Source organism: Lagopus muta, chromosome 2 (genome assembly GCF_023343835.1).
Source record: "Lagopus muta isolate bLagMut1 chromosome 2, bLagMut1 primary, whole genome shotgun sequence".
NCBI lineage: Eukaryota > Metazoa > Chordata > Aves > Galliformes > Phasianidae > Lagopus > Lagopus muta.
The window spans coordinates 17,429,975-17,449,052 of record NC_064434.1 but is presented as its reverse complement, the minus strand read 5'-3'; the positions used below and the strand labels follow the sequence as shown (position 1 = coordinate 17,449,052).

Sequence of the window (19,078 nt, the reverse complement as noted above, 5' to 3'; positions counted from 1 at the left end):
ATATTTTTAAATTATTATCAAGAAAGATCAGTGCTGTAATCATCAATTATTTTCTCTAAGGACAGAAAGAAAATTAACATCAGAAACCCCAAATTTTTCCCTACGTTATATCGCCCTATTAAAACTTAGTTCTTATCTATAACCTCTCATGCTATTTCCCTAAAAATAGTAAGAGACCCATATGAATGAATGGAATATTTAAATGACAGTGATAGTTACCTGTCAAAAAATAAAAATAAAAAGATATTTTGTCTTTTGATCAAGTCATACATATGTACCTTAAAGCTATTCATACAGTTGGAAACTACTTTTCCAATGTTACCTCATGCTTAAACCAGAATTTTTATTACACAGTACCAATGCAGAAAAGAATTGACAAGCTAGTGTATTAAGCAAGTTGTTAGTGGGTTTAACTAAGCATTAAGCAGCCATTATGGTACACCTTCATAAAGCATAAGTTAAAGTTTTGCAGGAGAGAGTCCTGTAGTACTCCTAAAAAGCTGTTCAAAACAGTAATCCAAGATTAAGACAACGAATTCTTAGACTGCAGTCACTTTCATTCCTTATAATTCAAGAGAAGTCCCTTACCTAATTCACTGTGCATCTTCAGTATACCTCTCAGTAGTTATGGCTGGAGTTCGACACACTTTTCCCAACAGCAACAACTCCCTGTTAAGCATTGCTTCCTCACACTCATTAACACGACCTCCTGGGCTGAGGCCGCCATACTCACAGATCTTCCACAGTGACTATATGCAGTTCCTTCTACCTAGTTCTGTTGAAATGATCCAAGCTTAAAAAGAAAGCAAGCAAGAAGTCAGGAATAAGCAGATAGTCCCATATTTTGACAGAACTGAGATAGAAAGAAACTGTGCACGTAGTTGATCTGGCAGCTCTGAGGGTGCTGGAACAAACTGCAGGAAATAAACTTCAGCAAGTTTGTCCAAAGCCTGAGAGTCACAGAGCTCACAGCCTTCTTCAGATGCCTACTTTGCAAGTTAAGCAAGTGAGAAAACCCTCTGCATACAAAGTGTGCAATTTGAAAAGGTCACAACTTGGTCAAATCAATACCAATTTTCACTACAGCACTTGAAAGAGCTTCACAATGAGGGCTACTTCCATGACAATTTTCAGATTTCCACTACTAGCAGTTTCAACACTGAAAAAGAGACGTTGTAGACAGGTAAAACATCCTGCTTATCTACCTATCTCCAAACAGTGCTCCCCTTAGAGAGCTGTTCCTGCTTAATCACCTCTGAGAGAGCAAATAAGCCCCTCAAAAAAAAAAAAAAAAAAAAAAAATCTGACAGGTAAAGTTATCAGGAAGCTACTAATGGCAGTACAAAAAGAAGCACACATTTAATCTAAACTACAAGTACTTGCTACTCCCTTATAGAATTATGTCACATACAGCAGATCAGTTCACTGAATCACAGCTAGCTGGAATGCAGTAACCATCTGACATTCCTCAGCAACTATGCAATCATTTCAAGACCAGAAGATAAAAGAACACAAATGTAAGAACACAGACTGCTGACTCCAGATGTTAAGCATTTGCTTATGACACTAGAAGTCAGTCCCACCCTTGCAAAAATTTCAACTTCTGCATATATTCAGATTTTTAAGCCAGAAGGAATTGTCTGAGCTCTTTAAACAACCCTTGACTTTGATTCAGCAATTTCTAGAGACTGCCATAATCAAAGAAGTGAGCCATATCAGGTCTCCAGATTCAAAAGTCATTCCAAATTTTTTTACAAATATTTATTCAGGAAATTCAATAGCCTGGGAAAGCACAAAAACTCAACTGAACATCAGGTGCAATCACAAAACTCCATTTACAGAGACTTCTCCAAAATTTTAATTTATTCTATTTAATAAATAGCCACTTCAGAAAAGACAATTTGCAACCCCAGTAAAAGCGCTAAGAAATCATTTGATATCCAGATTACTGACACAGTAAATAAGAATAAATGCAGAAGGAAGAGATGCAGTCTCTATAACCACCATAGACAGTAAACAGTCTCAATTAGATATCTATTTGTTTTTGTATGACTGAGTACAAAAAGCCATACTTTTACACAGAATCACTGGGAGGTGGAAGGGACCTTTAAAGGCCATCTAGTCAAACTCCCCTGCAATAAAGAGGGACACCTACAGCTAGATCAGGTTGCTCAGAGCCCTTTCCAGGCAGACTCTGAATGTCTCCACAGACAGAGCATCCATCACACCTCCAGGGAGCCCGCTTCAATGTTTACTGTAAAAACGTATTTCCTAGTATCTAATCTAAATCTCCCATTTCCTTGTCTTATCAAAACAGACTGATACAGAGTTTGTCTCCTCCTCTCTTACAGCCCTTCTTTAGATACTGAAAGGCTGCACTCAGGTCTCCCCAGAGTCTTCTCCAGGTTGAACAGCCCCAGCCTTCTCAGCCTATCCTCACGGAGGAAGCGCTCCACCCCTTGAATCATTTTTGTGGTCCTTCTCTGGATGCACTCCAACAGGTCTGTGTCTCTCTTGTACTGAGGACACCTCATCTGATGCAGTACCCCCAGGTGAGGCCTCACCAGAACAGAGTAGAATGAAATGTAGATGAGAGATACCAGGGATGTAAATGATTTTGCAGTCAGAAGCAATCCAACAACATTACTGTTTTCTCAAACTTTATTCCTTCACTCAAACTCTCCGTCACCATGTTGATTTCTGATAGGGACAAAAAAAATTCCACTTAGGAGTTTTTAAATGGTCTAAGGTTTAACAGGAGAAAAAAAAAAACAACCCTAACAATCCACATGAAACTACTATGTCTATGGAAACACTTTCATTAGTCAAATATTACTAAAACAAAGACAAAGCAGAAGAACAAAAAGAACACAAGCAATGCATAAAGACGATTTGTCTTTTTTTATAAGTATGGATGCTAATCAATACTCAGCAGTTTCAGCAGAAAAAAGGTTTGAGCACTTGTAGAGATCCACCAATCCTGCTTTTCCTTACTCAATCAGTGTGAATTGAAGACACCCCAAGCTCAATAAAAGTCAACCTATACTATCATTTGTCCATGTTCTGCCTGCCTCCAGTTCACCCACCGCAATTACCTTTCCAGAATTGAAGTTATTATCCTTCAGAGGCAATAGAGATATTGAAAAATATAAAGAAACATATTTCAAGGAGAGCGATAAAACAAAATTTCAATCTTCACCATTTTATAACATTCCTGTTCAATACAGGATTTTAAGATGTGAAACTTCCTAAAACTCTTAAGCAAAGTGATGCATACAGGCAATGGTATAACAGAAAGGCCAAAGGGTAAGACAGTTAAATGGACATTAAGGAAGCATCGTCACCCACAACCCATCCTGTAAGGGGATTCTGATCCCAATTATACAGGAACACGCCAGCCAATATTACAACACACAGATGTTCAATCATTCACCTTTCATTCTTCTGGCACCACCTGCAGAATAACCGCCCCCATGTCACTTAAGTATGCTCTGACATATGTAACAACCACAGTCTCACTTGTCACGGGCTTGCAGCAGTCACCTAAAGCGAAAGTCCAACTCTGCACAGCCCTCCCTAATTATATCATTTTACTAAGCACCCCAATCTTTATGTTCAACCATTCTTTACCATTTTCCTTACATATGTGCCAAATCACTCCGATTAATGTATCCTCTTGGAAGAAGGAAAATAAAGACAGTCATTGCTAGCCTCCTGCTTTCTTTTAAAATCATTCTGAAACACATTTTGTATGTACATTAGTAATGAAGTATTTTTACATTGATTTTTTAGAATCAATAACTACATACATGAGATGGTAGCACCTACAGGAACAATGTTTACATTTTATTCTGCTGTCATTCTGCTTCATTCCCCTGTGTTTAACCTTGAAATCCAAATGACAATGCTCCCTACATCATTGCCTGCAGACATTTCCGCTGAAGCTGGAGGAGCTGAAGTATCAGTGCCTGACAGGGTTTGCTCTTTGATCAGCTCAGGTGGTGCAGAGCCAGCTGGCTGCAGTTATTCTGTTGCCCAGGGAACAACAACTCAAGTGTATACTTCCTAAATCCGCACAGGCGGCCCTTCTGCATCTCTGCCACAGCAGCTCTTGCTGTGCAAGGCTGAAGTGGTGAAGCTGCTATAGCTGCAGCCCAGCTGGTGCCCATTAGTGCTCTCAGTATGACAGGAACAAGCAGCGAGTGTGCAGAAGCCTCCTTCTCACCGCTGACAAACAGAGTTATCACTCTTCCTTATTAATGAATGTAAACATCCTTCTCCTAATAAAAAGAAAAAAAAACCAAAACCAACATGATTTAAGTACACCGTTTCCTAAAGAATAACCTTTCTAAAGAATAACCTTTTCAGTTGATTAATAAAAAGATAAACCATATTCTCTTTAATCAACTTGTCTTTTACAGGCAAAAGAAGATGAGGAAGAAAAAAAAAGAAACCAAAAACACAGAATGTGTCTGGGTTAACAATTCCAATCGTAGTGCTCCAAGCCCACGTAGCCTTTCATTTTACATGAGCTGAGGTAATTGTAGGCTGCTTAATTTTTCTTTTAATCATTGAAATGCATTTTTAAGCCATCAACATACAGCTTCTCATTTTGTAAATGCGTACACAGAAACAAAGCAGAAATGTAGCAGCTCGCTATTTATCCTAATAGAAGTATGTTCCCAAGAGGAGCTGAAGAAAGAATTAATTAACAGAAACACGCTCCAGTCAGGTCCAGCCCAGACATATATTCACACAGAGGACATTTTCCACGGCTACCTGATGTCTCATGATTCTAACATGTGGAAAGCGCTGCACAAAGCTCCACTGTTAGCATGCAGACCACAGGTGACCATGAAATCACACCTACTGCACAACAATACAACACCGATATGACTTAGGCGCTAGACACCAGGCTCTCATGTTTGCACTGTATTTACAAACATACAAGGAAACTTTAAAACCCTTGCATCCTGGAGAGAACACAGAGAACAATCTAAATGTGTGCAAAGCAGTGGGTACGCTTTGAAGAAATGGGTAAACCAATAATAATAATATGGGTCTGTGAGACAGAACCTGCAGAAAGCACACAGTCAGCAGGTTGAAAAACTGGAAAAGGCATAAACCGAATTCTCTCATAGTCTGCTGTTTCTCATGCTATCCAGAAGTGATTTGAGACAATATTTCAGCACATACTTTTTGTCTCTGGGATGTGTAGGTGTTTATATATGTCTTTGAAGGAGCTCAAAATTTACTGACTGCACCTCTGGAATTCTGCCATTGGTGGACAGCCTAAGAGACAAACTGTAACCCTCACTATATTCATGAGCCAAACTTCACTCTTCAGCCAAAATTAGGCTACAGCACTGTAAAAGCTGCTTAGCAGCACTAACAGGCATGCTTGCTTTCTGAAACTTCAGAGAACCAGATCTCGTAAGTCACAACCGTGGCTTATGGCATCTTTGATCATTGAGTTTCCTCTCTAGGAAGCAGAAAACAAAGACACTGGCTCTAACAACTTGCTTTTGTTTGTTTGTGATGATCTTCCTTGTATTGTTACCACCAGCACACCGTAACTGCAGCATCAGGAGACATACATGAAGCAAGGTATCAGCTGGCCATACAAAAAGCACTGTTTGAGTTTACCCTGGGCTGAGGAGATCTGCACAACACACCAATAAAAGCCAATGAAGCATACACACTGGCTTCCATCATCACTAAGGCTAGTGAAGCAGAACACTATTATCAACATTGCTCTTTCTCGCATGCAGAAGTACCAAAGAGAAAGCTGCAATCTCAGAGGCACTCACTTGCATCACCACCAAAGCCACAGCAGCTGTCAGTTAAGTAGGACTAGATGATAGCAATGCATTAGCGTTCCCACTCGATGTTTTGTGAGATATTAAAACTCTACACTCCTTAACAATTTAATGGCAACTGAGAACCACTTATCCCCTCCACTGAATCAGGCCATCACCAGACAGTTGCACATTCAGTGCTCTATTTAAGTAGTCTTTAGCCTATAGTTTTACTGCATGCAAGCTCCAAAGACAAATGAAGATGACTTGACAGTTCATGGACATCTAATTCAAATGGGACAGATGTCACTACATCCAAAATCAGTTGTTTATGTAGCTACCTCAGATTTGCAGGTTCTAACTAATTTGCAAGTTCTAACTAATACCTTGATTTGAAAAGATTGGTTTACTACATCTTACATAAGACTTCTGCAGTTTCCACTTTGTACTTAATCTCAGTAGAGATCTAGTAGCCACTCTATCAACACATACAAACTTTCTTCCAGCAATGGCTTGTGATTGAAATTATAGACCTTGGAGTCATAATTTGCTAAGTCTTCACATTACCTGGCTGATTGGGCAGATAACTTCCAGATGCGCTCCCACACCAAGCAAAACTAGTCAATGGAAGAAAAAAATTATAATAAGCTGATTACAAAATATAACCACATAGTTGTTATTGAGAAGCTAGTAGGTCACTGTGCTTCAACTCTGGTAGCAGCCAGGCATCACACAGGCACTCACGTGCTGCCCCCACAGAGAGATAAGGGAGAGAATCATAAACACACAAAAACTCGTGGGTCAAGATAAACACAGTTTACTAGGCAAAGCAAAAGCTGAGCACGCAAGTAAAGCAGCCTAAGGAATTAATTCACTACTTCCCATCAGCATTCAGTCACTCCTAGGAATGCAAGGCTCATCACACAATGGTTTCTTGGGAACATAAATGCCACTACTTGTCCCATTTTCTCCTTCTTTCCCCCAGCTTTTATGTTCAGCATGATATCACCCTGGTATGAAACATTCATTTGGCCACTTTGAATCAGCTGTTTCTGTCCTCTCCCGCTCCTTACGCACCCCCAGCTCCTCACTGGCAGGGCAGCACAAGAAGCTGAAATGTCCTCGGCTCCTGTGTAACACTGCTCAGAAACAACTAAAACATCTGTGTGCTATCATCTCTGTTTTCATCAAAAATCTGAAATGCAGCACCATATCAGCTACTACAAAGAACATTAACCCTATCCAAGCCAAAACTAGGATACGGCAAGATGCAATATCACATCATTTTCTGACATGAAGTACGAATACAAGGTTAAGAAAATTGATTTTGCTAATACAAGAAACATAAATTACTAAAGCTTTTATTATTTGAATTCCATTTACCTATGCCTCAAGATATTAACAGTTAGTGCATCCAGGAAGTCCAGAAAGGTCAAAGAATAAATCTTGTCCCACACTAGTTAGCCTCTTTTAATGGAGCAGGCTACTCAGTTCTCATTTGTTTACGACTCAGAAGTGCTCATAAGAGAGAAATCCCAACAGAACTTTTTAATAAAAACGGAGTGGAGAGTTACACAACTCTTCCTTAAGTAGCTTAAAATCTAAAAGAAAAGTCATCAAAATATAACAAATTAAAAACAAACCTGTAAAAGCCATTCCATGGTCAAATCTTCAGTGTAGAGATAAGGTAATGTCTTTGCTGTTACTGACCAAATACACTTTATGTTTATGGCATCTCTACAGTCTCACTGGGATTGCAAACTCACAAACACAGGCTCTGCAGGAAGTACAGATCAGAAAGGCTTAAATGGAAAACTGTCCTTTATGAAGAACAGCAGATAGAATGGAGATCTATCCATGGATGGATCAGAGCCAGCTGAGTGTTCACAGTTTAGGAATAGAGTAAACCAAAGTAGCAACATTGTGGCAGGCGTCACCTTTCCTGAAGAAAAGACAATCTTCAGATAACAAGAAGGAGCTTCCTATTTATGTGGAACTTCAACCACCTCCGTGCCTGCTGGTAGGAAAACAGCAGGATACAAGCAATTCAGGACGATAGTATCTAATGTTGATATGATCAGTGAGATAACATGGGGGAGGTGTTCTGTTGGACCTCACAATGACATAGCCACAAAAACATCATGTTCAGAGACATGAAGGTTTCACAGAACCATCATAGACCTGAAGAGACTGGAAGAGACATCTGAAGACCATCAGACCCAACACCACTGCTAGTGGACAAGTTACTTAGAACAGCTTGCACAGGAAAGCGCCCAAGGAGACTTTGAGTATATCCAAAGAAAGTAGTCTCCATAACCTGTGTGGGCAGCTTGTTCCAGTGCTCTGTAAACCTCAAATTAAGGAAGCTTTTTCTCATGTTCATATGCGGTACTCAAATATTCTCCAAATAGCTTTAAAATTTCTCTAGCTGATAATGCCAGCCCTTGAGGACTCTTATACTATGCTTTGCACAAACCATCTCATGTACAAGGCAGACAACAGCTAATGTATAGTGGTATAACAAAGGAAAAAATGACAGCTGTTTTTCATCATAATAACAGATGGCAATTTCAGTGCAACATTATGCTTATGTTCAATTTTGGCAGGTATAGCAGCAAAGGAGGGAGTCAAACAGAAGGAATTTGAAGAATAAAATACCTTTGAGGTGAATCCTATCATATGCAGTACAAACATGAGGGGGGTAGAGTAGTTCTTTTTTACCCTAAGAATGTGAAGTAACATGGATTAGATATTATGAATAAATGGTAGGAGAGGGTTAAGCAGTTCTAAAAGTTTAATCAAGTACATGGATGTACTTGATGCAGGCTGACTTAGTCAAAGTCAGAGACTAGGAAAACCTCCTCCATGATACTTCTCTGAACAAACATGGTTATAACAAGACTGAATTGCTTAAGATTGAAGAAAAAAAGATGCATGGGATTGCAACAGGCAGACATACACTTTATAATCTGTAAGGAATTAAACTGCAAAACATTAGCATAGACCCAGGTACCCACAAGAACCATAAAGCTCACTTTGTGACACTGACAGTCAGAAAGATGAAGACACACTCAGTGATCAGGACAAGAAACAAGGGCAAGTCTGAGGAAACAAACCTAGTAAAATTGAAGTAAAACACACATGACCTCAAGAGACAGACAGATCAACTAAACCAAGATAGAAAACATTCCATTCATTGACAATGGACATTAGCACTTAAAGAAAAAATCTTTTAGACTTTTATTTGATTAGAACTCAATAAGAGAAAACAGAAGGACTAGTCTAGAATCAGGGAGTCCAGGCCAACAAGGAGCAAGCTGAAACAAGACAAGTCCTGACTGGATACAAGCAAACAATTTTTCCCCCATCATTAAGACAGCCAAGCAGTGGAGTTGCAGTTAATCAGTGAGCTTGTGCAAATTCCATTCCTGAAGATTTCCCAGAACCAGCCATGTAGGAACCTGAAAAACCTGGTCTGATCTCACTGTGAACTCTGCTTCATGAAGGATGTTGAACTAGAAGCCTTCTGGCATCCTTAATAAATCACTGTGCAATTCTTAAACTATGGAAAAGTGCTTTTTGTCTACTAGATGGACATGCACATACACAGTAGACATCATAAACTATGCTGAGCTGCAAGAGTCTTCACAATGCCAGAGAAGGCAGACAGATGTTAACCTCAAGTTCTGTTATCCCCTGTAGCTGTCTGCTATTTCAGTAGCAGAAATATCTGTAATGGTTCTTCACTTTCATGTCAATTAGCCAGAAACACTTGAAGTTGTAAGATACAACCTAAGAACTAGGAAAAAAAAAAAAAAAAAAAAAAAAAGCAAAACAGAATTACAGTCACTTTCTAAGTATTTTAACTAGTTTTCAAGTGCCATAGGGAATAGAAGATTCTATAGAAACAATTTTCATTTTAAAATATAAACTGAAACTTATGTATCAGTATAATTTAATGTGATTAGGTGGTTAAATCTGAAACTAGATTTGTTACGAGATGCTCAGGACATGAATTGTGACATTTGTTAGGTCAGCAGGAGAAGGAAAAGAAAAAAAGTACGTTGTGTTCTTTTAAGAGTTCACCAAGCAAGAGAATCTCTACAGCAAAAGCAGGCTATATTTTCATTGTAGAAAAAGGACCACAGAATGAAATGCGAAAAAAAATGAAGTTATAAAATCTCTTAACATTTAATTGATGGAACTTGCACAGAATACTTGGTTTCACCTGCATAATTCAGGAATAACTCTGAAGTCCAATACACACCAAAGGAAAATCCAGCTTCTAGATTTCACTTACTGACAAGATAGAGGGACAAGACTTCTTAAATGCGTGTTATACACCAAATGTTACTCACCGCAGCAATGTACTGACTAGATATGCAGAAAGAACATACCTTTTTTTCAGTTACTACACTGAATCAGTTCAATATTTGAAAACTGAGCTAAAAAAATACTTGGAGATTAGATCCAGAGAACAGTTTCTCTTGGTCTGCTTTCAAAATAAAAAAGAAAATGAATACAATAACAACTTCTAATGCCAAAGGATAACTCAGATTATCTCTCAGTGCAAGTTCTAGCTCAGCAGCAGTTTACTCACCTTCTATATTTTAGAAACATTCTTTTCAATATTGTGACCATCCTGTAATACTCTAGTATTTCCATACTGGTTTTCCATCATGTGCATCACATAGTCAACTATTTCACTTAACACTTCAAAGGAAGTACTTAGATGTGAATGCTGCAAGTGTCATATAACTAGAATTCCTAGAAAAATAATAGGTACAACCTAAAAAGAGCACAGAGAGTGACAATAACAACAAAAACAAAAACCACAAGCAGATCCATTACTTCCCCAAAACTACAAGCAGCTTTTTTCTATACCATTCTCCAGTAGTGCTATGGAGAGCACCAGGTAATATTTTGAGAGATCCATTCAATTTCACTAGATCCCAGCCCACCTCTGCATTGCAACTCTAACTTCATCACAGTGCTGTTCAAAAATTTCCCTACATGGAATATTTTCATTACAGAAGAGGGCAGTGAAACCGGAGAGATCCATGTCAGCTGCTTTCTTCACTATTAAGCAGTTGAGAACATCACTAAGAGCATGTTTCCAACCACCCCTACTAGTGAGGTTTCTCTGCTGGAAATCTAACACAGTTTTACGGTGTGAGAAGTGTGATGTGTTAACTCAAAACAGATTTTATGTTTGAAAATAATGGATTTTAAGTTTTATTTTCCTTTTTAAAATCAAAATTAAACAGCAGTTTTGTATGCATGTAGGCTGTGAACCTACAAAAACACACTATTTATACAGGATCTCCATAATTGCTGCACAGTGGCATCTATCTTGTTTGCAGAACAAAAACAATAAAGAGAATGTTTGCTCATGTGCATGCCCGCATGTGCAAAAACTCAGGTAACAGCCTTCTCCATATGCTCTTTCTTTTGCCCTCTGGTGGCTTTGTGTGTTCCTACATGTGATCGAGTTTATACGAGTCAAAGAACACATTTGCACTGGGAAAACAGATTTCCAAATATGTATCAATACATTTGATTAAGAAACTGAATTCTTAAGGCTAACAGAAGCGAGCATAAACATGATGATACAAAATCACTTTTCAAGTATTTAATTTCAAAATGATCGGAAAGTTTTAGCCAACTTTATGAGTATTGCTTTCTTTTGTCATTCATGTTACACAAAGAATACTTCTCTGGCAGTGGTAACAAACCAATTTAAAAAACAAAAATCTCTGAATTGTTATATTGAGAAAGATTTTGTTGTTTCTTGTTTTAATTCATGAAACTTTATCCCAATGGGTTTATAACAAAGTTCTCAAAAGCTAAAGCCAGAAACAAAACAGGCATTTCATTATAAGCTTCCTTAAGAGAATTACTACCATGGAAATGTAAACATGTAGTCTACCATCAATATCATTTCAGGCTGTTCCCTGACATGCAAAAGGAAGAATTCCTGAAAACCTGGTGGTCAATAAAGTGACAGATGAACTTCACCGTTAATGGTTTTCTTCACAAGTACTGACATCAAAATAATTATGATTGAAGAGAAATATCTTAAGTCATCCTGACACGATGTTATACTCAGACTGGTAGACACAATTCTGAACAATGTTTTCAGTGTCTACTGACAATTCACTGAAGGTAATGTGCAACAGGAACCACATAAGCCAGTTAAACATCGACCAACTTAATAAAAGGCAGAAAGAATAAAACAAAGAATTATTTTACAACTCCATGAAGTTTTGGTATGTCAAGTAGAGAATGCAATTCTGATGTTTTTATCTAAAGTAGGGTGCAGCAGAACTAGTAGGGGCAAGATAAATAAAGAGGATGGAAATGCTCAACAGGGTGAAACTACTTCATCGGGAAGGAAAATGTCCGGGAAATAAGTAAGTTTACAGAAAATAGTGGCAAAGTTTATTTAATAATCCATTACAGTTCAAGTACTGCAACATTTTGCTTAAGTGCCACTCACCAAAATAGCACAAAACAGGATAAGCCACAAACGGGAGGGATCTCGGGCCATGAGAAGTAGACTGAAGTTAATTGATGAAGATGGTCTAATCCCTTCACAAAGGGATTAGACAGCTGTTCATGCTCTTCCTATACAGGATCTGCTCTTGCTGCTGTAGAAGTCACACTATTTGTACAGATGAACCAATCTTTGGTTCGATTGACAGGCTGAGACTACTCAATTTGGAAGGAAAAAAACAAACAAAACAAAACATCTAACATCCTTAAAGTTAACTTCCACAGAACAGCAGATCGAAGGTAAAACAGTAGTGTACCTCATCAATCCACAAACAGCTTTCACTAACAGACAAAAGATGATAGCGTTATTGCTTTTTTCCCACCCTGTAGGTTTCCTGCCAGAACTAACAGTTATGCTCAAACACATTCAAGCACGTTTAATTCTACACATGCAAAGATAATCTTGATAACCAATTCTGAAGTCTACCTTCTTAAAACCACATTAGGTTCCCATTTCTCCTGATCTATTAGGGAGGTAAGTAGGAATCATTTCTAAGCAGCTCTTTGTCTGTTCCCCCTGGCTCCCAAAGCAGAAATGGATACGAAGTACCATGATGCTTTGTGATAAAGTCTTTAAACAATCTACATTTCAAAACATAAGGAGAACACAGAGAACTGAACACGTACACTGATTAATTTACATTCTTACTTTTCTTGAAGTTCACAATCTTCCTACAACATTCAAGGGAACTGCAAATATGGAGGAGCATAAAATTGAGAGTATAGCTTGTGCATAGTGAACTATGGATATTTTCATCCTATGGAAAAAAGTGCAGCATTCAAAAAAAAAAAAAAATCAGAAGACAACTCCAAACTTTTTTAGTCATTATGGCTAAATAGGTGTTCAAGCAAAATGAAAAGTCAGAATGATCGACAGCACGCATCCTGGTTTGCTAGTTTCCTTGGTTATCCAGTCATCAAGACAAGAAGATTAAATTTGTTTAAAAACATAACAAAAAAAATCAAGCAAAAGTAAACTAAGATTTGGTTTGTTTGCCATTAGGGAGATAATGGAAGGAGAAGGGAAAAAAAATAGTTTTCCTTTCAGTGAAAATAGTTTTTGCAGAATGAATTTCAAGTTTCCTGCATTTAAAAGGCACAAAGGAGATCTTCAGCAATAGCTGTTTTAAACAGCTCCTCAACTGATACGCAGCAGTCACGTTTCCCCTCCTTTGAAAGAGGTTCTGACTGCTACTCATGGTTGAAACTAGAGATCTCTTTCAAAGGATCTCTAGTTTCATCCATGGGTAGCAGTCAGAACACACACAATGGCATACACCAACATCAACAGCATAATAGATGTTTATTCACGTTCACATCTGCCTGAGAATCTACAAGAGAGTATAATAAATTTTCATTTCTGTAAGCATGCATGTACACCTCTCGAAGTACAAATTGATTGAAAGAACAATCATATGACTTGCCTATCTGATAAGTGCTAATTTGAAAGAACGCTTCTCTGCAGTCTTGAATTTTTCAAAAAACCCAGGTCCATAAGCTTCAGGATTTATGCCTTCTTGAAGAACCATTCTCTTGGTTTTAAGCAATTTTATTCACATTTTATTTTATTACTGTAGTGCATGTTCTATTAACTTGGCAGTGCACTGAGGTTGCCCTGTTATGATCCAGTTGAAACACCACAGCCCTGTACAAGTAACTGGAATACACACAAAACCTTAAAGTCTTAGCCTGATGTCCTGAAAGTATTCCTTTTATACTATAAGTTACAAATTCCAGCAAAAATGACTGTTGTCAGAAATACTTATGTAACCAGAAAAAACAAGAACTGCCTGTCTGTCAAAAACCGTTTATTCCATGTTAAGATTGTTATGGCCAGCAGTTTTTTGCTCCTCAGAAACTAGCAGCTAACCACTGTTTTGTTCTTAAATAGTTTTCAGTGTTGACACACACTCCGTAGTGACAGTATCAGAACCTGACAGAACGGCACGGAGCTGCATCGGGGGAGGGTCAAGCTGAGCGTTAGGAAAAGGTTCTTCATCAGAGAGCAGTGGGTATGGAACTGGCTCCCCAAAGCAGTGGTCACAGTCCCAAGCAGACAGAGCTCAAGGAGCATTTGGACAACACTCTGACATCAGGTTTGAATTTGGGGTGATCCTGTGCAGAGCCAGGAGCTGGACAATGGTCCTTGTGGGACTGGCAACCTGGGATATACTATGATAGCTCCCTCTTCACCACCGAATTGCTAAATATCTCACACATCCCACGACAGTGTATTATGAACTGTACTGATAAAGAGCGCATCATTCAGCCTCATCTTAACGCAGAGATCCCACTTTCCTCATCCACCTCTAGTTGAGGCTATCACTATCCGCTTACATACAAAAAATAGATTAGATGCACAGTAGCTTCCCCTGCCTCAGAACACTACTGCAAGTCACCTGGATGCATTCTTGTGTCACCTAATCTAGGTGGCCCTGCTTAGGCAGGGAAATTGGACTGGATGATCTTATGAGGTCCCTTCCAATTCCTGACACTCTGCATGATTCTATAAGCCCACTTAAATGCTTTCCTGCCTCCCTTCGTGTTTTCTTTATCTCCAGCAATAAAGGGAGTGTAAATTGAATTTCAACTGGATGTAGGCTTTGTCTGCTTTTCATCGTTCAGATTTCCAAGCTAGTCTCCTCTACCTATAACCTTTCTGTAATTTTAGCTCATCACAGTGAAAAAGTTACCCTATATAATGCTCTTTCAAATACTGAAAAACTTCTAACTTCACGTAATATTTTACATACAAAATTATTTTCCCTTAAAAGATGAATAGAGCTCTCAGATAGCTATCAATCTCTTGCAAATCTGAAGATTAATTTATCTTCATTTTTATCTTCATTTTATATTGTGTATCACTATAATTATTGGTTTATACCATTATTTGGAGAGTACAATCCTGACCCTCATCCCACCCAGCTATTATTCTTTTCTAATATTTAAAAGTCTACTTCTGTCTCTTTAATTACTTTGTACCTTTCTCATCCATGCTTTTAAAAGTGCCATTACTGCAGTACTTTAGAATTCTAGAATCTAGAAAACAATTCTAGAATTGTTCTGACAGATTTTTTTGTTAAATTCTACAATTCTCCTTTTTATTACTGGGCCACAGCAAACAAAGCAATGCAACTCTTACATTACGAGTAAGGTAACTTTAAGAAACAAACTTTACATACAAATAAGCACATGTAAATTTTCTAAGCAGCATTAGCCAGTCAAAATGCAAATGCAACATGCCAGCTTTTTGCCACCTTTATCTCAAAACCCTACGCACGCTGTATCTTGCTCAGACAACAAACCATCTTTTAAGAAAACTTAATTTGTATCACATTGAAATTCAACAAACTTTTAAAGTTAGAAGACTACTAAAATCATTTCTCCCCTTAATGTTCACCTACTTTAAAGCTGTCAATAGAAATCTAAATCCTGTTCAAGAAAAGAGCCCATTACTTGTTTTTTTATTTTTAATTCAGTTGACTTGCCACAATAGAGTGAAGAGATGATGCATCAACACGTCACAAAACTGATTAGCAGTGCGTATCTTATCTAGATGAGTATTAATATGTAAGCATTAATTTTACAGTGTCTTCTCCCCCCATCCTCAAAATATTCAGCCACGTCCTACCACAGCTTTCCCTCCTAAACCTAGCTTCTTTCACATACTCACACACCTTTATTCATCCAGTTTGGCAATCTGGGATAAAATACAGCTTCCATAGTTCATAGTGCTCACAGACCCAAACAGCCACCAAACTCATTTTCAATAAAAACAAACACCAAAACGTAACATCACATGTGCCTATCACATAAATTAATTTTCTGAGTTTCAACAGGAGTCAAGATTTGTGTGATGTACGGCGCTCAGACAAGAGGTGGTCACAATATCTCTGACTGGATGTCATTTGCCGGTACTTCAGTAAGGAAAAACAGCATCTCTTTAAAACAGCAGAACAAGTGCAGTACATAAAAACAAATACACAGAAGAGTTTTAAACGTTTTGAATGCCTAATTTGGTTGCATTACTACTTGAATTAAGTTGCCTGCTAAACCCAGTGTTCATTATTAGAACCCCTATGCTGCGTGCTTTCTGTTATGTATTTTGCTATTTAGATTCATCAATAATCATTTGAGAATCAGATCTTGTTTTCTACAGAATGCTAATGGATGATGGTTCTAAATGAAGATGCACGAAGTACAAATGATAAAGCTTAATGTTTCTTAATGAGATAAAGAAAACCAAATCTAGAACACAAAGAATCTAGAATAGAAAGCACACATATGAATTAATAGGTCCAATAATAGAGATTAGAAATATCACAGAAATGTGAAGTGTTGTGCTTCGCAGACATATTTGCTCACTAAGCTCTCTTTCAAAGAGGTTTTAGCAATTAAAATGCATACTGCTGTAAGAAACGTCCCTTGTAGCATGTTGGAGTAACGAGTCTTAAATATATTCCTTTCTTTAAAAGCAATATGAAGTTATATATGGTCATCATACCAGCTAAAATAATATTTGACTTCAAAAATAGATACAAATTGAATAAGTTAAAAGTAGTTAATATTACTGGGGGAACTTTGTGGGTCTCTTTCAACTCAGAATATTCCATTAAAAGGACATTACATAAATGAAGTACTAGACTTGATAATCTCTCATCAATTTGTTGCTCAGTTATACAGGGGGAAAAGAGAGGTGCAGAAACTCTGTCAGGTGTTTCACAATATTCTATAAAGCACAGTATTCTTAGGAAACAAAAGAAAACAAACCACACTCCTTCCTCATCTCCCCTATCCCATCACACCACCAACGAAACAGTTCAGGAAGGCTAGAGAAACAATGTATAAACTTCATTTGGTTTTCTGAGAAGGAAACTTCGGGATATTCTTTGCCATGGCAGTGATCAATAAAGAAGTACGTCCAGGAAGTCAGCAAGTTAAAACAAATGGATACATATATACAATAAAAAACAAAAGTTTGTTTTAAATTAAAACAAAACACACACCATGTCAGTGCCATTTCAGTGACCCCTCAGCCAGAATGCCCACTAAAGCCCTCCATTACTTTTATAATCGTTTTTAAAGATTCACAACTGACTCACAAAAGAAATTCATGCCATAGGACTTCTACTTCATCTGGACTGAAATAAAAGAACCAAGTAGCCCCGGAACAACTTTTTTTTTTTAACCAAAAGGTTGAATAGTAGGAATTTACAGCTCTACAGCTGACAGATGCATTAAGTCTGAAACACACTGTTTACTCTTGTACACTTAGGCTGTATTTTCATGAAAGAATACACTAGAACACACAAGATTAAATAATATTTATTCAAATTGACAGCACAGATTTCTTACTTGTCAGAGAGAAAAACGACCCCCCTCCTCAAATGATGCAAGATTTTCCAAGCTTTAGAACAGAAAATCTTCACATCTGCCTTACCTAGGAAAGGCATAAAGATTCTTAATCTAAACAGCTGTGCACTTAGTGTTAAGGGTACACAAGGAGCACTCCTACTGGTTTTGATGAGATATTTAGACAATTTATAGTTCTCTGTGGGCATATCTGCATTAAACATATGACAAATAACACTATATGCAGAACTTAATCTGCAATTTTAAAGGATTGCAAAGCTTGATGCTGGCAAAAAATTTTGAAAGACACTTGTTCTCACTTTAAAAATCAAACATAAAAAACAATAAAAAGAATTAAGCCTAAAATAACAGGAATAATTTATTTGACCTGCTTGGCATTAATCAGGTAAGCAACACTTTGGTTTTGCTGGTTTCTTTGATGTGAATGCAAACAGACTTCTAATCAAGATGATCTGAGGATAGAAGGATGAGGTATAATTAATGGTACAACAGACCTTTGAAAAAATACCTGTGTTGATAACTCCTATTTTTAAGCTCTTACACATAAGCCAGATGTTCAATCCTTGTGTTTTCAGAAATATCAAAGCACTTAAACTTTAAAATTGTTGTAAAGGACTTACTTTTATTGTAGCAAGTTGCTAGTACACCTTTATCTGCAGGACTGGCACTAATGTGCCAGATCTCACCCACTTGATGAAGAAGCACATTTTTGTTTATGATGTTATTTTCATCATCAAAATCTATGATGTGAATCTGCAAATACAATAAAAGAGAACATTAGGTTTTCAAATGTTTTCCTGTGGGTCTTAATTATACACAATGACTGCACAGAACAATTTAATGAGAATTTTATAACTGATATCTACTTTAATTAATTGTTATACTAACAATTTACTATATCATTGATTTCATCAAGATAGACTTTTCTAGAAAAATAAGCCATCTCTCTGTTTTGATGAAATACAGTATTTATTCTTCTCAGTTCTGCAGCTTAAAGCTTGAAGGTGATTTTTCATATTATAGTTAACAGTAATAAGCCACTAGTACTTCATTTGAACACTTCTTCCAGCAATAAACAGAAATAATAACATCACAATTTTCAGTCAAGATGTCTGCATTAACTCTGTACACAAGCCATCAAATTTAAATATCTTTTGAAGAAAGAATGGGAGAGAAAGGACTTTGTTTTGAAACAAATAACTGAAACTTCTAGAGTTCTCCTCAAGTAAGCAATCCTATATATGTATCCATACATAAAACTATCTATTACTAAAACACTTAGAAATATAACACATTTTAAACTACAAGCATACATAAAATACTGAACTGAAAGGTTCTTTCAAGAAATACTA

General features: G+C 37.4%; 1 protein-coding gene across 4 annotated transcripts in view; it reads right to left on the bottom strand.

Annotated features, from left to right (window-relative positions):
• EIPR1 (EARP complex and GARP complex interacting protein 1) overlaps nucleotides 1-19,078 on the bottom strand; it is a 69,452-nt gene that overhangs the window by 35,534 nt on the left and 14,840 nt on the right. For all 4 annotated transcript variants that reach the window (XR_007375049.1, XM_048935932.1, XM_048935933.1 and 1 more), the window contains exon 3: nucleotides 18,347-18,479. Coding sequence is in view for 3 of the 4 variants with exons in the window: in XM_048935932.1 (XP_048791889.1) it covers nucleotides 18,347-18,479 (133 nt within the window). In the remaining variant the exon portion in view is untranslated. The remainder of the gene's footprint in view (nucleotides 1-18,346; nucleotides 18,480-19,078) is intronic.